This window comes from Sminthopsis crassicaudata, chromosome 1, assembly GCF_048593235.1.
Source record: "Sminthopsis crassicaudata isolate SCR6 chromosome 1, ASM4859323v1, whole genome shotgun sequence".
Classification (NCBI taxonomy): Eukaryota; Metazoa; Chordata; class Mammalia; order Dasyuromorphia; family Dasyuridae; genus Sminthopsis; species Sminthopsis crassicaudata.
The window spans coordinates 738,515,426-738,536,465 of NC_133617.1; the positions used below are offsets into that span (position 1 = coordinate 738,515,426).

Below are 21,040 nucleotides of genomic sequence, written 5' to 3' on the forward strand. Positions count from 1 at the left end.
AACCACCAGAATTACTACCATCTTAAAGAAGCAGCAATTATTTGGACTTCCTCCTCTCTATTTAATCCATTTATTCTAATAGTACTGAATAAGACAGTTTAAATAGTCCCATACAATATAGGACTCCAATAAAAATGCTAGTCCTATTTTTACATTCTGGAAATAAAATTAGAGATGCTCTCTAAGAAAGAGTTCATACTTCTTCCTGAACACTGCGAGTCTTTATATTATTTCCATTCTAATAAAAAAATTACCAGAAGACATGATTCCTCTCCAGAAGAGTCTACATCCAAGGTTTTCTTCTAGAAATGGTCATCATGCAAGTACTGCCACTTTTAAAATTAGTGAGCTCATATTCTTGAAGAGGGACTAAAATATAGATGAGCTATTTTCTTCATACCCTTTAGACCTCATATTGCTAGCATAATCTAATCTACAACAGATATATCTAGCAAGCTTCATATTCAGATTTTAGATGGTCACTTTTTATTGGTGAATTCTTACCCTAAGGTCTTCTAGAGAGATGGATTTTTGCCCTTTTATGGATTGCAGGCTTCAATCATCAGTCAATGATAAGTTTATTATAATTATATACTAAGTTGCCAACATTTAGACTAATACAGCTATGGAGGTATACACTTTTAAACACAGTTGCTTAGCGAGTTTCCAAAGACAGGCTTCTCCATCCGTATGGCAAGGGCTAAAGAATTGTTTATAAGACAGGTTACAAACATAACATGGTTATTCTTTTTGGACAGAACAGAAACTCCACCAGAATTTATTATCCAACTCCTGTCCTCATGTCTGATGAAACAAAAAAGAGGAGGCTGCCTGTTGTTAGTGCAGTATCCAAGATGACATTGTGGCACATTCTGGGACTGGCTTGGATTCTCACTCAGTACAGAATATGGAAAAATGCAGGGTGAACTACTAGAACATAGAGCAGAGGTGCTGCCAGACTTCCTTGCCAGGTCTGTCCTTTATTCATCTTTATAAGTGTGTGCACAAAGGCTTTTTTAAAAAATATTTTAAATTTTTTTAGTCAAGCAATTTTATCAAGGTTAGTAGAGAAAGTTTTAGAGGAAAATGGATTAAACTGGCTTACAAATACAGTGAAAACAAAACTTTTCTGCTGAAATCTAAAGGTTAAATTCTTGGTTTGAAAAAAAAAATAGTAGCAAAATAGTTTTTGAATTTGAAATATGCTTATTTCACTGCAAAATGAACAGGTTAATTAGATGCTACATAAAGCATCAAACATTAAAATCCCTATAATACTCTTTTTTAATATCAAAAGAAAAAAACCAGCCTTAGTATCTACTTTGTGAATATCAGATGAAAAATCTTAGGATTCCTAAAGAAGCATAATGCTTATAACTTTTAGCTAGTATAATTTAAAAACTTATATTTTGTTTTGTTTTTCTGTTAATAATAATAATAATAATACTCACTGATCTTCTAGAACAGTGACTGATCACTGCATTGATCAGAATTCTGAAATCTTTCAAAGCTGTTTATCCCTACAATGGTATAGGGATTGCTCACTTTCCTCTGCATCAGTTCAGACAAGTCTTTCCAGGTTACTCTAAGCCAATTATTTTGTCATTTCAGATGGTAGAAAACTATTCTACCATATTCACATACTAAAAGACCCATATTCTTATAAATCTGAATCAGTTACTTATATACGTTAGATATGAAATCTTTATCAGAGAAATTTGCTATGAAAATCCCACTTACCTACCCAGCCCATGGCTCCATTAACTGTTTCCCTTCTAATTTCAACTTCATTGGCTTTGTTTATACAAATGCTTAAATTGCATATAGTCAAAATTGTCATAATTATACATTTTATCTTGTAAGATCTCCTGAATTCTTTGTTCAGTCACAAAGTCTTCCCTTACTCATAGTTCTGAAAGGCACTGCATTTTTGATGCTCTAATTTGTTTATAATATGACTTTTTACATCTAAGTCCTATATCTATTTGAAACTTATCCTGGTATATGGCGTGAGATGTTGATCTATACCGAACTTTTATCAAAATGTTTTCCAAAATTTTGACAAATAGTGATTTTCTTTTGCTAATTGTTGGGGTCTTTAAGTTTATAGATTACTGTGTGTTTGTGGTATATCTCGTCTATCCCACTGAAACCTCTTTCCTTCCTACTTTGTAAAAAAATCTCCTTTAGTAACGCTGACCTTTTGATTTTTGTTCTGGCTTTACAAAGTAAATTATTCAATAATTTGATCTGCATAGCACTGAACATATAAATGTAATATTTATTTTAAACATAATGTGGTTAACCTTTTTATTTTAGTTTCCCTCAAGACAGCAAGCCATCTTATATGGCTTATATGTGTACAATCATAATAAACGTGTGGTTATTTTAAATAGGAATTTTTCTATCTTTTCCTCTTGGGTTTCATTGGTAATAAACCAAAATGCTGATGATTTAAGTAGATTTATTTCCTATCTCACAACTTTGGTAAAGTTACTGTTTTAACTGATTTTTAGCTGGCTATCTAAGGTGCATTCATTAAGTAAACCATTTCAACATGTACAAAAAATGATAATTTTGTCTCCTCTATTCTAAAAAAGTGGATAAGCTATTATAGGGGAAGAAAACGGCCCATGGCTACCAGAGAAGCTCAGTTATGCCTTTAGCATTCTCCACCCCGATGACCACGATGCTGACTGACCTTGCAGCCTGGAGGACTCCTCTTTCTGCTGGTCTTCGCACTGCTGACAGCGGAGCTGAAAACTAGACTGCAAGCTGAGGATCTCCTGCTCATACTCGGAGGCTGCCTTCCGCCACCGCTCCAACTCCTCCCGAACCTTCTGAAGCTCAACTTGCAAGGAAGCAATGTCAATGTCCCGCTCCGAGGCAGCCTTGTCTGCTACTTGCTGAAGCAGCAGAATTTCATCCTGGGCACTGAGCAAATCGTGCTTCGTGCTCGTGATTTCATTTTCCTTTTCTTCCCGAAGGTTCTCCATATCAGTATGTAACTTCTGCAACTGGGCTAAAAAGGAAAAGGATATGAGGGATAACAGGAATGAACTTCAGATTTCATTGTCCACTCAGATCATTCCTTTCTCACTGACCAATGGACTAAGAGGTACTTTGAAAGGCACTTAGTCATCCAGGATCAAGACAGGGTTATTGTGATTTTAAAAGGGAAGATTCCATCCTGCTCTAGACAAAACCATTTGATATATATATATATATATAAATTTGATTGCTCAAGTTTCACATAAAGGATAAGCTCAAATGAATAAGGTCATCCATAATGAAAGAATCCTTTTTCTATATTCCATGCTTACCTTGAGAATACCACCTACTTTATGACAACTTCCTATAAACTCAAATGGCTCATGTCCCTCTTCTCTTATAATCACTTTTTACTTTACCCGAACAAAATGTGTGGCACCTCTCTTTCTGTTCTCAAGAAAACTGCAAGCTCTTGAGCTCATGAACTTTTGTTTCTGTGTTTATCTCTTTGATTTCTAGTATGATGTGTGGAATTGCTGATTGGCCATATCTATTCCACTTCCCCATCCACACCCCCACACCCCCACTTACTGCCAACGTACTTCTGAAGTGGCCTTTTATGAACCAAAGATTAAAACTTTATATTGATCCTTGTTCAATTTCTTATTAGTTTCAGTCCAATGTTCTAGCTCCTCAAGATATTTTTGAATTCTGACTCTTTTAAGTGAAAAATTCTATGCTTCTCTGCATGACTATTCAGCACCCCAGGATCTAACCCTCCTGAAGTTCTCATTTCAGATTCTCAGGGGCTTGCTCAGCAGTACTGGGATAATGAAAAGGACTTTGCCTTCTAATATTTGCCAGGACAACTCATCTGTAGTTTGTCCTTTAACACATTGGGTTTCTTTATACCTTTTATTGTATATAGGCAGTAGGGAAAAGTCCCTCACATATTCTGTTATCTTTGGTTCTATTCTATTTCCTGTTCCTGTATTCTTTTAATCTACTTTCTATGCTTAAATCATCACTGGTCATATATCTTGAGGTCTATCAAAATTTATCACACTGTCTTTAGAGTCACCCATAATCTTGATGGTCTAAAGACTGTGATATTTCATGACTGACAGCTATATTATACCAAGAAAAATACCAGGGGGAGAATGGGGGGAATCAGTTTTAAAATTTACATCAAGGAGTACTAGCTTAGGATCGACAAAAGCATGGTGACATTTAATAAACAACATAGTTTATCCTTTTCTTCTTTCTATTCATTCTGGGCTCGGATCACTGTCTAAACAATAGTATCTTCACAAGATTTAGAGACTGAACAGCTTTATAAAATTCAATTGCATATCAAGAGTCTATATTTTTCTTTCAACCCAGTTTTTTCAGTGTTTTTCTAATAACAAATATTAGATAAGGCATAAAACAGAGCTGCTCATCAGCCTTCTACACAATATCTTGACTCATTACAAGTAATATTCTTCACAGATGAAGGATAATGGATTATTCCCCTGTTAAGAGTCTGGACCTTAAGATTTCCTATTTAATGAGAGTGACCATGCAAAAAGGCTCACCTAACAATGCAAATCAAAATTAAATGATTGTTCATGGCTCTTTCAGTAATAGCAAGTTAGGCGAAGGGCAGAAAAGGAGATTGTGAGAGGTGGTGATCAACTGTCACTGCCCCTCATCTTCATATAAATTGCTTCATACCTTGGAGAACTTGTATTTGCTTTGTAGACTCCTCAACCTGCATTCGATAGGCTTTTCTTTCTTCTTCCAAAAGAGCTAAAAGTGAAAGTAAAAGCGACCTACTTTAACATACAAATGACAAACCCAGTCTTGGAGCTGACCAGCCCAACATTTTAAGTGAAAAGCCCATCAAAAGTTTACTGTAGGAACCAAAATTAAGTAACCAATCTCAATTGTTAGGCAAGCGTTTTAAATATTTTAGTAGCACACGAACAAGGTAGTCAATGACCAGCACAAATGCTCCTTCCTGACACAAAGGCCAGTCCTGACGCCCTCCTTAGCAAAGACCTGTCCCTCCTCACCTAGGCCTCTGTCTGAACCTCTCGAGGTTCACGTTTCTACTTTGTTGAACTGGCGTAAACTTGCTGCCAGGACAACCGGATTTATTCAGTTTATGAAATTGCCTATTTCAAAAATGTGTGCTATTGACAATGAACATGATATAAAAGAATTGCTCACTGTTCTCAAAAATAAAAAGGGTTATGTTCAGAAAACTGGCAACAAGATATTTATATATCTGCATAGTGCTGGGCACAAAACAAGTGCTGTCTACTTACTAGCATGTTGACATTTGAAAGACACAGTAAGGCAAGTGACTCACCTGCTCCATGTTAACTTATGATTTGCCCCTTAAAAATAGCTAAGGATCCTCAGAAGAAACTTTAAAAGTGATTTACAAATCTTTCATTTTAGCCCAACATTTCTCTTGGGCATTTGGAAGAATATAGTGCTATAATATCAGTAATTACTGAAAGAGAAAGGCAGCAGGAGTAGGGATTTCCCTGGTCCCCCTTTACAATACTTTTTGCTCAAGCCTGAAAGGATGTTGTGGAGGCTCAGCTACCGAGGCCTCTTATTCTCTCTCTCTAATCTTCTAGGAGGCAAGGATGGGAACTGACAAGAGGAGTGGCTGTGGACGGTGCTAGCTGAAGACTTGGAACGCCATGCGGCACCAGAAAACTCCCTTAGACATAAGGAGGCAGAGGGAACACTCATGCTCTCCCACTTAGGGCCTAGATTCTGGCTAGAGTAACTTATCCTGGGTCATCAGACTAAGTCTTAACTGACTTAGACTTAACTGACTGAGAACAGAAGGCTTTAGACTAATGTTTTTTCTTCTTTGATCATCTCATGGTTAACGCGGCCACTGAAGAGGCAAATCAATCTCGGTCTCACCTTGAAGTTCAGAGCATTTTTGTTTACTCGATCTAGCTAGCTCCTGAGCTTCAATCAACTCCTTGTGAAGATGCTGAATGTCTTGCTTTGTCTCAGTTTCAGACTGGGCCCCCTGCAATTCATCTGATAAAAACATGGGGTTTAAAGCCAAAGTTAGCATAACACATTCACCTCTACTCCTAATGAGAAGCAGCCTCTTTCCTGTTAGGCGTGCAGAGTTAGCTGGAGTATGTCTTCACAATGAGTTAATTGTAAGTTAAAAGTAAATTATCAGTGCAATCTTTAGCCAGTTAGGTCTATCTCAGCACAGCGCAGCAGCAAAATACAGCAATGTCTTCATTATCTGGCCACTATACATCCAAGCATTCTGAACCCTAAAAAGAGCTGCGAGTGCAGAAGACTCTAGACGATAAAACATGAGTGGTCTAAAGGGGGCAAGGGGTAGCATTTTTAGCCAGTCATGGCTGTTTGTGCCAAGCATCAGAAAAAGAGAACATGAGAAGAAAAAGAATGCCCGCAGACATGGTGGCTGGTAGAAGTGGCAGCAGAGGGAGGGAGCAGGCCCAAGGCAGTGAAGAAGCAGCCATGGAAAACAGTAAGAGAGCTAAGCAGTCCTAGATACTGCAGAAACTCCTGGAAAAACTGGTGTGTTACAGCAGAAAATAACAAATGTTTACATGATAGTGGCAAAGGTAAAAAATAAAAAATTAATAATAATAATAATACAAATAAGAATAAGAATAAGTAACAACAACAATTTAAGTGCCCTGAGTCACATAGCTAGTCAGTGTCTAAGGCTGAACTTCAACCTTTCCTAACTTCTTCAAGCCCAGTACTCAATCCACTGACAATCCAGCTGCCTGAATGGATTCATTAAACTAGGTAATAAGTTTTAACAAGTTGTAAGTCAGGAAATAATTTTATCTTCAAATTCTATTCATCTAAAATGTTTTAACCTCCTAACTATTTTGGAAAGCACTACTAGAAAACAAAACAAAACAAAACAAAACAAAACAAAACAACACCTGTTGGCAGACACCGGAGAGAAGTGAACAATGTCCTGGATTTGAAAGACCTAGTTCAAATTCTGGCTCTGCCCTTCATCTCTGAACCTGTTTCCTCATCTGGAAGATGAGAAGCTCAGCAGCTCTGATGCCCAAGATGCACACCAAGAAGCGTGCCTATTGGGGCTGGGACTAGCCCTATGAAGTTACTGGGATGAGGAACTCGAGGGCCTCCCCGAGAGCTATTTCTCTAACCATGGTGACCCCACCCCATTTGCAGAGAGTCACATCAGCTGCCATTCATCCTTCTCACCCACTCCAAGAGGAAGAGGGAAACCAGCAGAGAACTTGTAAGGAAGAGGAAGGCGCCATGGCCAGCTGATCTTTGTCGCAAAAATAGCCGGCGCCCACTCCCCCTAAACTGGCAAATCCCAAACCCAGCACTCATGTATGCACCCCATGGATGCTTTCAGCAAGCACCACTAAATAAGAGCTGCCAAGAATTTCATGGAGGTGGCCATGGAGGCCCAATCTTCCAAGAATAAAGATGGAGGCAGAGCCACACTGGGGGAGCCCTCCCCCACACACCTTGTTTACCATCATGACTAAGTAAATCGAGAGCACGGAGCCCACACAAAGAGTGAGACCATCGCCAGTCCAAGCCATGGTAGCAGATGAGAAGGAAAGAGAGTCAGGGAAACGTGGTCAGCCCTGGGAGAGTGCAAGACCATCCGGCACAGTCCCAGGTGAAGGGCAGAACCTGCCCACAATTGCAGGGCAGAAAAGAACACGAGCCAAGAGAGCAGTAAGAACCCTTCTCCTTAGATCACAGTGACTTGGAAGATAGAAAACTTACAGGAAAAGATTCTGATCATAGAAGGTTACAAAGATGACTTTTAGGTCTTCTTGAGGAAGACCTAAACGTACACTCAGAAAATAATGGAATCAAAGCTCTTCTATCCAAAGCCTGCAAGAAAAATCTGGAGTGGTCTCAGGCCATGAAAGCACTCAAAAAGGATTCTGAAAATCAACTAAGAGAAGAAGAAAAATCAGGAAGAGAAATGAAAGTGATGCAAGAAAATCATGAAAAACAAGTCAACAAGTTGATAAGGAACACAAAAATACAGAAGAAAATAATACCTTAAAAATAGACCAAGCCAAATGGTAAAGGAAGTATAAAAAACCAATAGGAAGAATGTCTTAAAAAGCAGGAGTGGCCAAATGGGAAGAAAGGCACAAATATTCACTAAAGAAAAAAAAAAAACTCCTTAAAGAATATAATTGACCAAATTGGGGTCAGTGAGTGGGAGAAGGGGGAGGTATGAATCTAGGGAGGAAAACAACTCCTAGTAGAATAGGCCAAATGGAAAAAGAGGCACAAAAGATCACTGAAGAAAGTAATTTCTTAAAATCAAAAGTGAGCAAATGGAAGTGAATGATTTCATGGAAAAATAAAGAAATAATAAAAACAAAGTCATGAATGAAAAGAAAGAATGAAAAAATAGAAGACAATCATCATAGAAAAACAACTGACGTGAAAAATAAATCTATACTCCTCTTTTTGTTTTTCAGACCAAGAATTATCACAACTGCATGTTAGTCTTAATTCAATCTTATCAACTTACACTCACTGGTCTTTTGAAAACTCTGAGACTGATCTCTTCTCTGACATTCCTTTTCCCACCTCTGTAAGAGGCTGGAGGTCAAGCCATTGCTATTTGGACACCAGCCTTCTTGAAGTCAGTCTCTTGTTCCCACCTCCAATCTCTTTTAAAATGATCTTGGACAAAAAGGCTTTCTGAAACACCTTTTATTTCTGTAATTCCATTGCTCAAGTATTTATAACAAGGATTATGATCTAGGAGCAAGTCCTAGGTTGAAGTATTGCCTGTATACTCTTGTACCTCTTTTTCCATTCTTAAGATGATGATTAAGCCTTCTATTTTATCCTTGGGTTCTGAGAGATCTAGACAATTTTCCTGAAATGTGATGTTTAGACTCTTTTTGGAGGGGTCATGATCTTTTGGTGAAGTCCAGTGACTCTTACATCTGTTTACCAGGTCAGGTTATTTTGTTTTTTGATATGAGATACATTTTCTACTTTTTTAATCTTCTAATTTTTTAAAAAAATATTTTTTGCTGCCTTATAGAATGACTAGTTTCTATTCAGTCCATCCTAACTTTTTAGAGAAAAAGTTTGATTCTTGGGTAAGATTGTTTAAGTATTAGGCCAAGATAGCAATTCCATTTCCAATTTGTTCTTCCACAGCTCTTAGTTTGTTTTTTTTTATTTTTTCCTACTCAAGTGCTCTTATTCCACTTATAAAAACTATTTAATTATTATTATTATTATTATTTTTTAAGCTCTTGTTTTTTTACTCTTCTGTGAATTCGTGCCCAAGCTGTACTTTTCTTTGAGGCATTCTTCTATGTATTTTGAAGTCATTCTCTTCTATTTGTAGTTTGAGTGTCTAGGCTGTCAATTAGTGGTGTTCTTTTTTTCTGTTTCCAGATTCTTTCAACCTATTTTTTTATTCAAACTTGAATTCAGGGTTGGAACCCTAAATGCACAATTCCTGAGGGAAGATGTGGACTGGTACTTTTGCTACTTTTGATTGGGGGCAGGAGTAGAGAGAAGAGTGTATTAAGCATTATGTATTGCTAAGATCTCAGAGACAGCATAAGGGAGCTGTTTTCAGTGCTCTCAAAATGGTCTGATCCAGAGATTCTCTCTTGGGCCTGAATGCTGCAAATTCCTGAATTGCGTTAAGGCAGGAGCCACATTAGATACTCTTGGGCTCTGAAGGAAGATCCGCTGGTTCTGGGGTACCGAACACAGAACTTCAGGCTTCCCTCGGTTTTGGGATACCTGATCTGGTTGTTCTTCAGGATGCAGATTGTGCTAGAATTTGGAATTGAGATCCTGCTCAGCTCCTGGAGTGGGGGTCACACGGCCTGCTGTCCCTCCCTTTTCTCAAACACTGGAAGAGTTTAAGGGGAGGGTTCACTCTTTAGGTCCACCAACAGTAATTTGCAGGTATAGAACCTGCAGTCTTCAGAATGTCCCATAGTGCCTTGCTCAATATAGAACACACAATAGGAACTCAAACATTTGATGCCTATGTAAATAATTAGTACCAAGTAGTAATTCTATACTTTATAATACTACTAAATTATAATTTGAAAGCGGTAATTCTAATAGCACTGAAGGTTTTATCTTCTTAAAGCACAGTGCCCATGTAGACTAAGCGCTTCATCTCTAATACTGGAGGCATTGGGGACAAATCTAATACTTTACTTTTAAGCTATCTAAAATAGGTTTTTATTGTACAATACTCATCTCAAGTTATGATTTTACCTAAAGTATCTTATATATAATTATGATTATATTATTATAGGAATTATAATTAGTTGTGGAAACACTGTTATTAACTTTACTTAAATATTGAAGACTTTCCAAAACATGTTAGAAATGTATTTGGAGCAAATCATCAAATGACATTTATCAAATACTATAAGCAAAAAGGCATTCTTATCAGCTAAGAGACATAAAAAATAGAAGTTCCTGAACAAAAATATTTACATAATTTAATGAGCATAACCAATAAAAACAACCCTATAAAAGCCAATAAATGTTTATAGAGCCTTTATTTAGAATACCAACAATCAAAACTTCACCATTTACTAACGAGCCCATTTGTTTGCACTACTAGGTTTGGACAAGTGCTCATCATGCTTCAGATACTTATGTGGGAAAATGTCTCATTAGCGTGCTGTAGCCTGGATCCATTCCCACCACCTCGAGCTCACAGGGCCCCAGTTCTGGCACAGAAAGGGCAAGGCTGGTTAAAGATAAAATTAAATATTATAAATAACATTTGCAGAGAGGACCAAATCCATTTAATTTTTATATAAATGTCCTTCAATATGAATTATGTTGTCCTTATAGTGATATAAACCTGAGGTTTCATGCTGTCCCTTAGTTAACTCTTATAATAACTAGGGGGTCAACTGAACTCTCCTTTAAAAATCAAAAGGTAATTACACAAATAGAGTGTTGGCCCTTGAGTGAGGAAGACTCATCTTCTTGAGCTAAAATCTGGCCTCAGACTGCTAACCAACTGTGGTTCCCTTCATGTAACAACCCTTGTTTGTCTCAGTTTCCTCATCTGTAAAATGAGCTGGAGAAGGAAATGGCAAACCATTCTAGTATCTGTGCCAAGAAAGTCCTAAATGAGGCCATGAAGAACTATCAACCAACTGAAAAACAACTGAAAGACTACCACCAAAAAAAAAAAAAAAAGCAGAAGGTGATGAGGAGTTCACATTTTAGAAATGAATGCTCACATGGAGAAATTCTTTTATGTTTCAAGTTATAAAGAGCTAAGTTAGTTGCAATCACTTCAATACAACATTTTTAAATCATTGAACCATGTGTAAAGCACTATGCTAGGAATTCTGCTGTGCAAAACTCTATTTCATATGCATCTTCATGAGAAAACTTAAAATATTCTAAATATCCTCTAATTTTGTTGCATTTTCCAAAGCATTCTATTTTGAGTCAAAATGAGAACTAAGAATCATTTTTTAGGCTAATGTGCACAACATAATGTCAACAACTCATCCAGATTACATTTCTAAAAATAAGAAATTATAACAAAAATGGGCTGATTTTCTTTTTTGTGACTGTAACAAGTGAGATATTCCAGCAGTTCTGTTCAATCTAATAGAACCATTTAAACCAAGTTTCACAGACCCTGGTTAAAAGTTCACACACAGATTTTCTCTCTCTCTCTCTTTTTTTTTTGGTTTGTTTTTTTTTTAATGAAATAGTAGAAATAACACTTGAGACTTAAGAACAGAGACCACAACCCGAAACACAAATGCAGGCACAGCAGGAGCTAGTAGCCACAAAAACGTGGCTGCAGGTCTGTGGGGTGACTTTGCCCAGCAGTGTCTGGCTCCATTTGAGAAGGCAAGGAGGAGCAAGAGAGCAGCATCTGGCAAGACAGTCAGTGACAAGCACAGGGGCCAGGCCACTGGAAGATCTGAGAGCGGTGACCAGCTACACCAAAGCAGCCCAATGGCAGGCCATGAAATGACACAAAAGAAGCCAGGAGAAAGGGAATGAAGAGGCAGAGTTAGAATGGCAAAAAGAGAGAGAACAGAGAACGTGTGTCTGACGCTGGGCAATATTCATAGACACTACTGAGAGTGAATACTGGAGGCTTTAAGATGAAAGAGCAAGTCAAGGATTCGTGGAGGCTGCAAAGTCATGGTTGAGAGACTATGATGAGGTGGAGACGGAGATCATGAGAATGGGAAAGATTCAAGAGCACCTGCAAAGCAGGATGACCTAGAGCAGAGTGACATATATATGTACGGGAGTCCCAAAGAACACGGTGAGCCAAGTTCTTCACCGCCTGAGAATGGAGAGACTGTGGTCCAAGACAGCTGTCTGCATGGAGGCACACTGCCCAGTTCCCACTTGTGCCAACAAAAACCTGAAATTTGCATTAGACTGAATAACAATCAAAAAAGTTAGTGAGAAGCTACAGTGAGGGACTCCTTCCATCCTTTGAGTCAGTGAGAAGCCTGTGTACATAAAAACAAGCTGGCACTTTCCAATAAGAACAGAAGTCTTCGTGTTATACAGGACCTTCGATCCAAAGGCAGTTAAAGTAGAGGCCATTGGGGAATCAGAATGATACAGCCCATGCACCCATAGAACCAAGTCTGATACTGTGTTTTGAGATGTCTGAAGCCAGAGGATTTCCAGCTCTGAACCTCAAGAGACAAAAAATAAAATAAAAATAAAATCTATGAGAGAAAGAACTGTAAGGAGAATAACTTAGAAGAGAAGGTAAAAAAAACTTTACCCAGGGAATAGACTCTCTGAAAACTAGAAATGAAGGGAAAAAAATCCATGTTTATATAAGACAACAATAAGTATTTGGATAAAATAAAACAACTGAAAATAGAAAAGAAAATATAAGACTAAAGGAGATGATCCACAGATTGGCAAGTGCCTGCAATAAAAAGGCACTGTTTAACCAACAGTTGGAATGAGCCTCAAAAGTACAGATGTAAGACTACATATACTGCTTGAGGGGGGAAGAGGAGGGTTGTTAAGAAGAGAGAGATTCCATAAATGAGAAAGATGGATAGAGATGTATCTAAAGTTTTGTTAAAAATGACCCATGGGGAAAAAGCTAAAACTAGGATTCACAAGTTTCACCAAGAGACTAATGCCATCAAAAACATCTCCATTCTTCTCATCAATAAAACCTAATAGCTACTATTTATAGAAAGCTTTTAACAAATCATGGCTATTGCAATAAAACTGTATGAAAAAGACATAAAGTCAAGTACTTTGTTGGCTTTAGCTGAGGACACTTATTAGTGATTCAAAATATATCTTCTCAAGACAAAATTCAAGGCTAGATTTCAATTTTTCTTTTTTTCCCCCATTACATCTCATTGAAGGAATGTATTTGGAAAAAGTGATTGCCATAAGTATTTTGTTCCCACCTGTAATACATAGTCATTAACTTTAAATTTTCTTTTTAAATCATCAAAATCATAGTGATAAAATACAACAGGAGGGGTTCTTGAAATAAGAAAAACAACAACAACAACAACAACAACAACAACAAAAAAAAAAAAAAAAAAAAAAAAAAAAAAAAAAAAAAAAAAAAAAAAAAGAAAAGAAACAAAAAAAAATCCTAGAAGTCCACATCAGAAGACACAGAAACTAAATCAATATAACTCCCTTCTGTAAACTAAATCAACTAAATCAACAAAAACTAAATCAATATATCTCTCTATGGTCTCTTAACGTCAATGTTTTGGCCTAATTAATTAGAGGTTTACCTTGAGAAAAATACTGTCAAGCTATTGAATTATTTACAAAAACAAGTTACAAAGTATATAGCCAATCTTCTATATATTCAACCCTTAACAAGTGCTCCTATATATATCTATATATATCTATATATATCTATATAGATATCTATATCTATATATATCTATATATAGATATAGATATAGATATCTATATATATATTTTTTTAATTTATATAGCTTAAGAAAAATGAAAAACAGCTGATTAAGAAAACCAAAAAACAAATAAAACAAAAACAAAAAACCCTACTGCTATTGGTCATTTCCAGGAGTCATTTATTTTCTGGCACACACCTGCTTTGAAATTTGCCATTTGAATAGTCAAAAGTAACTCAAAAGAATGTTGTCAAAAATCATGCTACAAAATGCTTTCACAATTACTGAGAAAAATGATATTTCACTACCAAGGGTGACAGTTTCATACAAGGGCAAGACTTTACCCTTTCTTAACCTTGGCTTAAAACAGGTATGAGGGAAAGAGCCGTAGAGCTCCCTGGGATTACTCATAATCCTACAGTGAGTGTCCTTAGTAGACTCCTTTCATTTCCCCTTCCTCACTAACTCTTTTCTCTCTCTTTTCCTTTTTGCTTTTTTTGCTCTTCCTCCTCAGGTTGTCCAAACCTTAGGCTGATCAATGAATAGCACATTCTTAGTCATGCTTTAGCTCCTACCGGCACTAAAGGGTATTTTTATTCTGCCTTTGGAAGAATAAAAGAAAGTCCTAAGTGAGACCACAACTGAAAAAGACAAACTAATGACAAATACCCTAAAGTTCTTTCTTCAAAATCTAAAGGAAGTAAGAACTTATGATGAATGTACTGTAATATAGCAATATAATTTTAGTTAAATAAAAAATGATTTTGTAATAAATTATCTAAAAATAACATTCAAACAATCCATCCAAAAACTTCGATGTGTCTTATCCATTTAATTCCATGACAAGCACAAAATAGGAATTACTATAGCATTATTCCTTTTTCAGATATTAGAAAAATGAAACAGATAGGTGGAGTGAACACTCCTCAAAAGAAACAAATTTTGGGGCTCAGACACATCGGTTTCTTGATTGAAGCAATGATATGGCCAGGGTAGGGAGAGATGGGATTGAGACATGGTTTTCTTCTCTACTAAATGAGTTGAAAAACCCAAGATTTTGTGGCACAGAAGCCCCAAAGTTTTGGAATTTCTACCAAGAGCAGAGCGTGAGCACCAGTGCCTATAAGGAAGCAGAGCAACTGAACTGCCTTTTCCTCTTCTCCCTGTCTTCACTGGCAGGAGAATAAGCCATCCCATTGTTGCCTGATCATATAATTTGACAAATAAATATATAAATTAAGACACTGTTTTCAATCATAATCCTTACTTTTTTTGCCTAATCTTACTATAACATCTTGGCAAACATTTAAAAACACAAAAACTTTATATATTTTGCTTGTAAAACAAATCATCTAAAGTCATACTTTAAAATATTGGAAAAAAAAAAAAACAAACTACCTTTTAGTAGAGAAACTTTAGCAAGAGGTTCATTTAGATCTTGGTCATCCATTTGGGCGTCTGTGGAAAAAAATGACTATTAATATTAGCATTCAAACCACCAGCAGCCAGCCTAACAACATTAAAACAAATAACCAGGAATAGCTAACAAGCAATATATGAACTAGCACAAAATGCCCTAAAACTTTTCCCTTTTCCTTTCAACTATGGCTTCTACATTAAACAGATCCCAAAGACCCTAACAAACAGAGTAATCTCCAGAGTCCTTGATGAAAAAAACATAGCTGTCCACACTACATCCACACTTACCTGTGGTGTCGTCACTGCTCTTTTCCTTACTCGGGCTAAGAGTATCAGACAAATCACTCTCCTTTTCTTTCGCTTGATTCTCTGCCGGGGGAAAAGAGGGGGAAATAAAGGAAAAACTACTAACATCAAATCATTTTGGCAAAACTTATTTCACCCCAACAGTCGTCTCTCTACAGAGCTCATTAAACGAGTGGAGACTTTTGGGTCTCCTCCTTTTGCAGCCCTGTTCCAAAATGGAATGTCACTGCTAAGATTAAACACTAATGTGGCTCAGAGCTGGAGCCCAGAGCTCAATGCTGCTCTCTTGCCAAGTGAAATGCCATGACAACTCACTTTGCTATAGTCAGAAAACCACTCTAACAAAAGAGCCAGATTTGCAGAACAACATGGATGAAAAACCCTGACTCAAATAGATAAACAGCCAAAGCCACAAGACTGAAAATGCCTTGGCAATCCTTATTTACAAACTGGGGAAAAAAAAGAAAACTGAAACTCAAAACACTTTCCTTTTAAAGTCAACTCAATTTAGCATACCATAAATCAGCAGCATTAAAAAAGAATTAAGGAGAGCATCACTAAAATACATGCGATCAGTGGAAGGAGACAGTAATTGGAAAAGTTATGAATTCTCTACCTGGGTCGGGGTTGGGTCTAAGAGGTTTCTCAAGTGAGAGTTCTAAAAATACTAGGGAATAGAAATGATTCCCACACTTCCATTTCCAAGGATCATTCTGTCTCAACCAATTTAAAGCCATAATTACGTAGCAGAGAAGCTTTCTTTCCCAAATCACGGTTTATTAGGGGAGAAAAGCACCACTAACAGTGAACTCCATAGTTTTGCAAAGGTTCCTAGCAATGAATTGTGTTTTATAAAGACTGAGCTTCATGGGTGTGGGAGATTTTGAAAGGAATGACTTCTTACTGGAATCTCTCAGTTATCAGCCAAAAGGACTGAGCAGATCCCTAGTCATTTGATTAATTATTTTATTTTTTATTTTTTTTATAATATTATCCCTTGTATTCATTTTTCCAAATTATCCCCTCCCTCCCTCCACTCCCTCCCCCCGATGACAGGTAATCTCATACATTTTATATGTGTTACAATATAACCTAGATACAATATATGTGTGTAAATACCATTTTCTTGTTGCACAATAATTATTAGCTTCCGAAGGTACAAGTAACCTGGGTAGATAGACAGTAGTGCTAACAATTTACACTCACTTCCCAGTGTTCCTTCTCTGGGTGTAGTTATTTCTGACCATCATTGTCATTTGATTAATTCTTGATTTATTTAAGGAGAAGTAGGCAGTAGAGAGTGTGCTTTGAAGACTTTCACATAGCCTATGCATTTTGTGGTCACTGCAAACGGCTCTTCCTTTCTCTCACAATGTTAGGTGGCCTAATGAAAAGGGCACTGGCCCGGGAGTCAGGAAAGTTGGAGGTGGAATCTTTCCTCAGACATGGACTGGCTGGGCAACCCTGACTAAGTCCCTCCTCCATTGCTTCACCTGTAACATGGGCATAATAATAGCAGCTACTAGCCAGAGTGACCATGAGGATAAAGTATTTGAGCCAGTCTGCCTTCAGTCCTGTCCCATGTTCCTTCTAACTCCCTCTTCCAATTGGTGTCGCCAAGTGGCTTTCTCTCTATTCCTGAGACACACGACTTCCCTTCCCTTCCCCTGTCTCAGCCACTGCCTGCCTCCCTCCCTTCAAAACACAGCTCCAACTTCTGCACTAGGCCTTTCCTGGGCCCTCAGACTAAGCGATCTCCCTTGTTACTGTGTATTTCTTCTGAAACACTAATAAAAATAATAGGATACAACAGAATGTATCCTTCAGATGGAGAATGTTTCATTCATTTTCTATTTGTATCCCCTGTACCTACAACAGTCTCTAGCATAGAGGATAAATACACGCTTTCTGACTGCCACGAAAACTGCTCCAAATCACAAATAATCAAAGAAATTGAGAATGGAGGTTTCACCTCATTCTATGCAACCTGACATGATGACAAGTGACAGGAATATTTGGCGTTGAGGGGGCAAGCACATGGCTCAGGTGTGGAGTGGTTGGATGAATCTGAATGTAAATGACATCACATAAGTGACTGATCAACCATACTTTTAGATCAGAAAGCCTATTTGGATATAAAGCTATGTAGTTTTGGGGGAAGGGGAACAAAGTGGTCCTGAACCTGATAAGCAAAGAACCTGATCCAGAGTAGGGCTCCAGCAACTGAGCAATGGTTGAAAACCTAGAGCTTGCCAACCTAACTAGTGTTCCAGGCCCAGGAGGAGGAACAGGATAAAAGATTATGGGAAGGCCCCCTGTCTGGGGGGGGAGGAAGGGCAAGGACCAGGCTAAGGTAGCAGGTAGAGGGGAGGAGAGAGCGTGTTCCAAGCATGGGGCACAATGGATGCAAAGACAGAGAGGGTGAGCTGGGTGAGAGGAACAGCGAGATAGCAGTTGTCAGGGGAGAAGCCGATGGAGAAGGTCTGGACAGAGAGCTGGGGGGCAGCTCCAATGCACTTCTGATGTCAAACAAGGGGAGCACCCAGAGCTTCCTTGGGAAGAAGGCGACAGGCTCGGGCTGAGCTTGGGGAATGTCATTCTGGCAAGTGAAGGAAAGGAGCGGGGGAGATGGGACAGAGAAAACTGCAAGAGGGGTGGAGCAGGGGATGGGGGAGACTGAGGCCAGGAGGCTCTGGAAAGCAGGGTGGGGTATTTTAATGCAAATAAGATGAAGCATTGGGATTTGGGCTCACTAACATGGACACAGTGAGCAATGTCAGGATCCAAGGCAGGTTCGCCTTGGTGTGCACACTGAAGCAGATGAAGAGACCAGGGAGAGGGGCTGCTGAGGGCACAGAAGCACAGAGGTATGAAGGAGGGGGCATGGAGGCCTTATGGAAGGAGAGCACCATGAGAGGCAGCAGGTAGGGTGAAATACCTACAAGGAATGAGCCTCAAAGCGGAGAGCCTGCAGAAGGTCTTGAAGAAGCAAGTGGGAAGCGGGGCCCGCAGGGAGCATCCTGATGGCCTTTCTCAGACCACAACTGGAGCCATAGAGTGCCAGAGTGCCAGGTCTCAGGGAGAACCAGCAGATGAAGGGGGTTTCACTGTGGAACAGCCTCTCCAGGAAGCACAGGGAGAATGGGGAGGACAAGTGAGAGCAAAGACTGAAGGGGAAGGCAGGGGGTGAGGACAGGAGGACCACGATCTGCTAATTACAAATCCTGGCTACGGCCACTCTGCAATGCCGCAGCCTCGTCCCTCCCCTGACCACAGGGACAAGGGAGTCTGTACATCATCAATGTTTATATGCTGTCAATTCTAAAGCAGTTTCTGGCCCTCTGCAGTAACTGAGCTTTCTTGTGAAACACTGGGGCTGACCTTGCAGCTCCATGTTTCCATGAGACTGTGGGCTCTTTGGGAGCAGGGGCAGTTTTTGTATCCCCGTGCTTAACACAGGGTCTGGTACACAGCAGGCACTTAATAAATGCCTGTTGACATGGTTTGAGTCTCTTATAAACTAGAAAGCAATGTCTAAGATACCAATTCTACCACACAGTTAGCACAGATATCCATGTTCAAGGTCTAAGAAAATGGGACACAACAAGGGCAGCAGTACGAGTTTCTAGCCCGTTAGCACTTTACTTTGGACTTTGTTTTACTTTCTATTAGATACACTAGTGTATGCTATTAGACCATGTTAATCAAACTCTGAAAGCTGGAAAAAAATTAAAAGATTAAAGAATTTTAATTTTAATTTAAAGAAATTTAAATAAAGCTGGATACTTAAGGCTATACTAAATGTTTTCAGTAAGGAGTCAAAAGCGTACTTTCTACCACTCCATGCAAACTGAAACCTTAAGCAGCAGGAATTTTTTACTGAAGACTTACGAAGGATTATCCTCTTTTAAAGTGTCAGGCCTTCAAACAAATTTAATTTCAACATCTTTTAAGAAGATGAAGTAAAGGCTATTTTAAAATCTGTTCTCATTCCCCATCAAGAGGAAATTAGCTACCATATATGCTAAAAATAGTTCACTATTCTGAAACCCAAGCCTTGTGTGCCAGCATAATGCTAGGTATGAGGGCCATATGCATTCTTTTCCCAAATATGGCACTGCTTGTTTATAAAAGTTAAGAAAATAAAAGACCACACGTTGGAAATAAAAATCAACTTTGAGAGATAAAACATTAGTCTATTTTCAAATAAAGTAACATTTTTAAAGGCATGATCTCAAATTATGACTTTTTTTTCTATTTGTTAGCATAATTACAGTCAATTTCATAATAGGCACAAAGGACTGAAGGACTTTATAGTAATAGCTAAAAATTAAAGTGGTCCTGATCTGAAGAGGACATTGAGAACCTGCCAAAGGCTGCTGAAATTTCCTAGTAAATGAGGTCAAACTAAGACATTCTAGACCTTGAATGGCTAATGCAAATAATAATTTTTCAAAAAAATCACCTTTAAAATCATTAGTTAATAAACCATGTAACACATATTTTTATAAAAAAAGTAACTAGACTTCAAAAGAAAGATTCTCCTTAATGTCGATTGGCGCAGAAACATGATTTAATGTTCTCACTGGCTCATGTTAATTTAATAACCTGTTTGAAACCAATAATAGGCTAAGACAGTGGATGAAGTTCAGTATACATACATTAACTTACTATTCAAAAAACTCTCAAATATTAAATAAAATTAAAACACAAAAAAGCTCACCTTTTGAAAGCTTTGTTTCTTCGACCACTTTGGTGAGATGCCCTTCGTCTATGAGCTTGTCTGCCAAAGAAAATAAATGTTACCATCCAAGCTCAAATTGAGCAAGCCTTTCTGTCCGCAGCTATGTAGTTCACATTCCATGACCAAATTTAAAGCTGATAATATTACTCATACTTATTGCCGAGCTCAAACAAAAACTTGCAGCTGGCAGAACGATTTAGACAATGACCGAGCACTCACACTCGTCTTCAAAATAAAGGAGATAAAACATTTTACAATATTTTCTTTTCTTTTTTCTTTTCATTGGGTTTTTACCAGATTTAAAGCCTTTAGGTGACTAACAGGGTGCTTTTTTCCCCCACAGTTGCTTTTTAAAGAGCTTAAGAATAAATTAATGACATTACATTAATGAAAGAATATTTCCATAAAAGGTCTCTTAAACGAAGAAGTTCAGTGCCAACATGTTAAGACTAACTAGGTCATACTTGTTATACTTTCTCTAATACAGCTATGCTGGATGAAAGCCCAAATTTCCAAATTAAATGGATTTATAAGGGAAGATGGCTATTCAAAAGGAAATTAAGGGGAATCTTTTTATTAAGCACATTTCTGTGTGTTTCTCCCATTTTCCTCAAACAACCATTTTTAAGATCAGACTTTTATACAT

The 21,040-nt window shown here is 37.9% G+C and overlaps 1 protein-coding gene across 12 annotated transcripts in view; it reads right to left on the bottom strand.

Moving 5' to 3' along the window:
• The window catches only part of SLMAP (sarcolemma associated protein), a 121,015-nt gene that overhangs the window by 11,604 nt on the left and 88,371 nt on the right, over nt 1-21,040 (bottom strand). For 4 of the 12 annotated variants that reach the window (XM_074284285.1, XM_074284282.1, XM_074284283.1 and 1 more), the window contains 6 exons: nt 20,374-20,433; nt 15,633-15,713; nt 15,324-15,383; nt 5,923-6,045; nt 4,708-4,782; nt 2,702-3,022 (listed from right to left, as the gene is read on the bottom strand). In XM_074284285.1, the coding sequence (XP_074140386.1) occupies nt 2,702-3,022; nt 4,708-4,782; nt 5,923-6,045; nt 15,324-15,383; nt 15,633-15,713; nt 20,374-20,433 (720 nt within the window). The remainder of the gene's footprint in view (nt 1-2,701; nt 3,023-4,707; nt 4,783-5,922; nt 6,046-15,323; nt 15,384-15,632; nt 15,714-20,373; nt 20,434-21,040) is intronic. The other 8 variants (XM_074284293.1, XM_074284289.1, XM_074284290.1 and 5 more) reach the window with 3 other exon arrangements.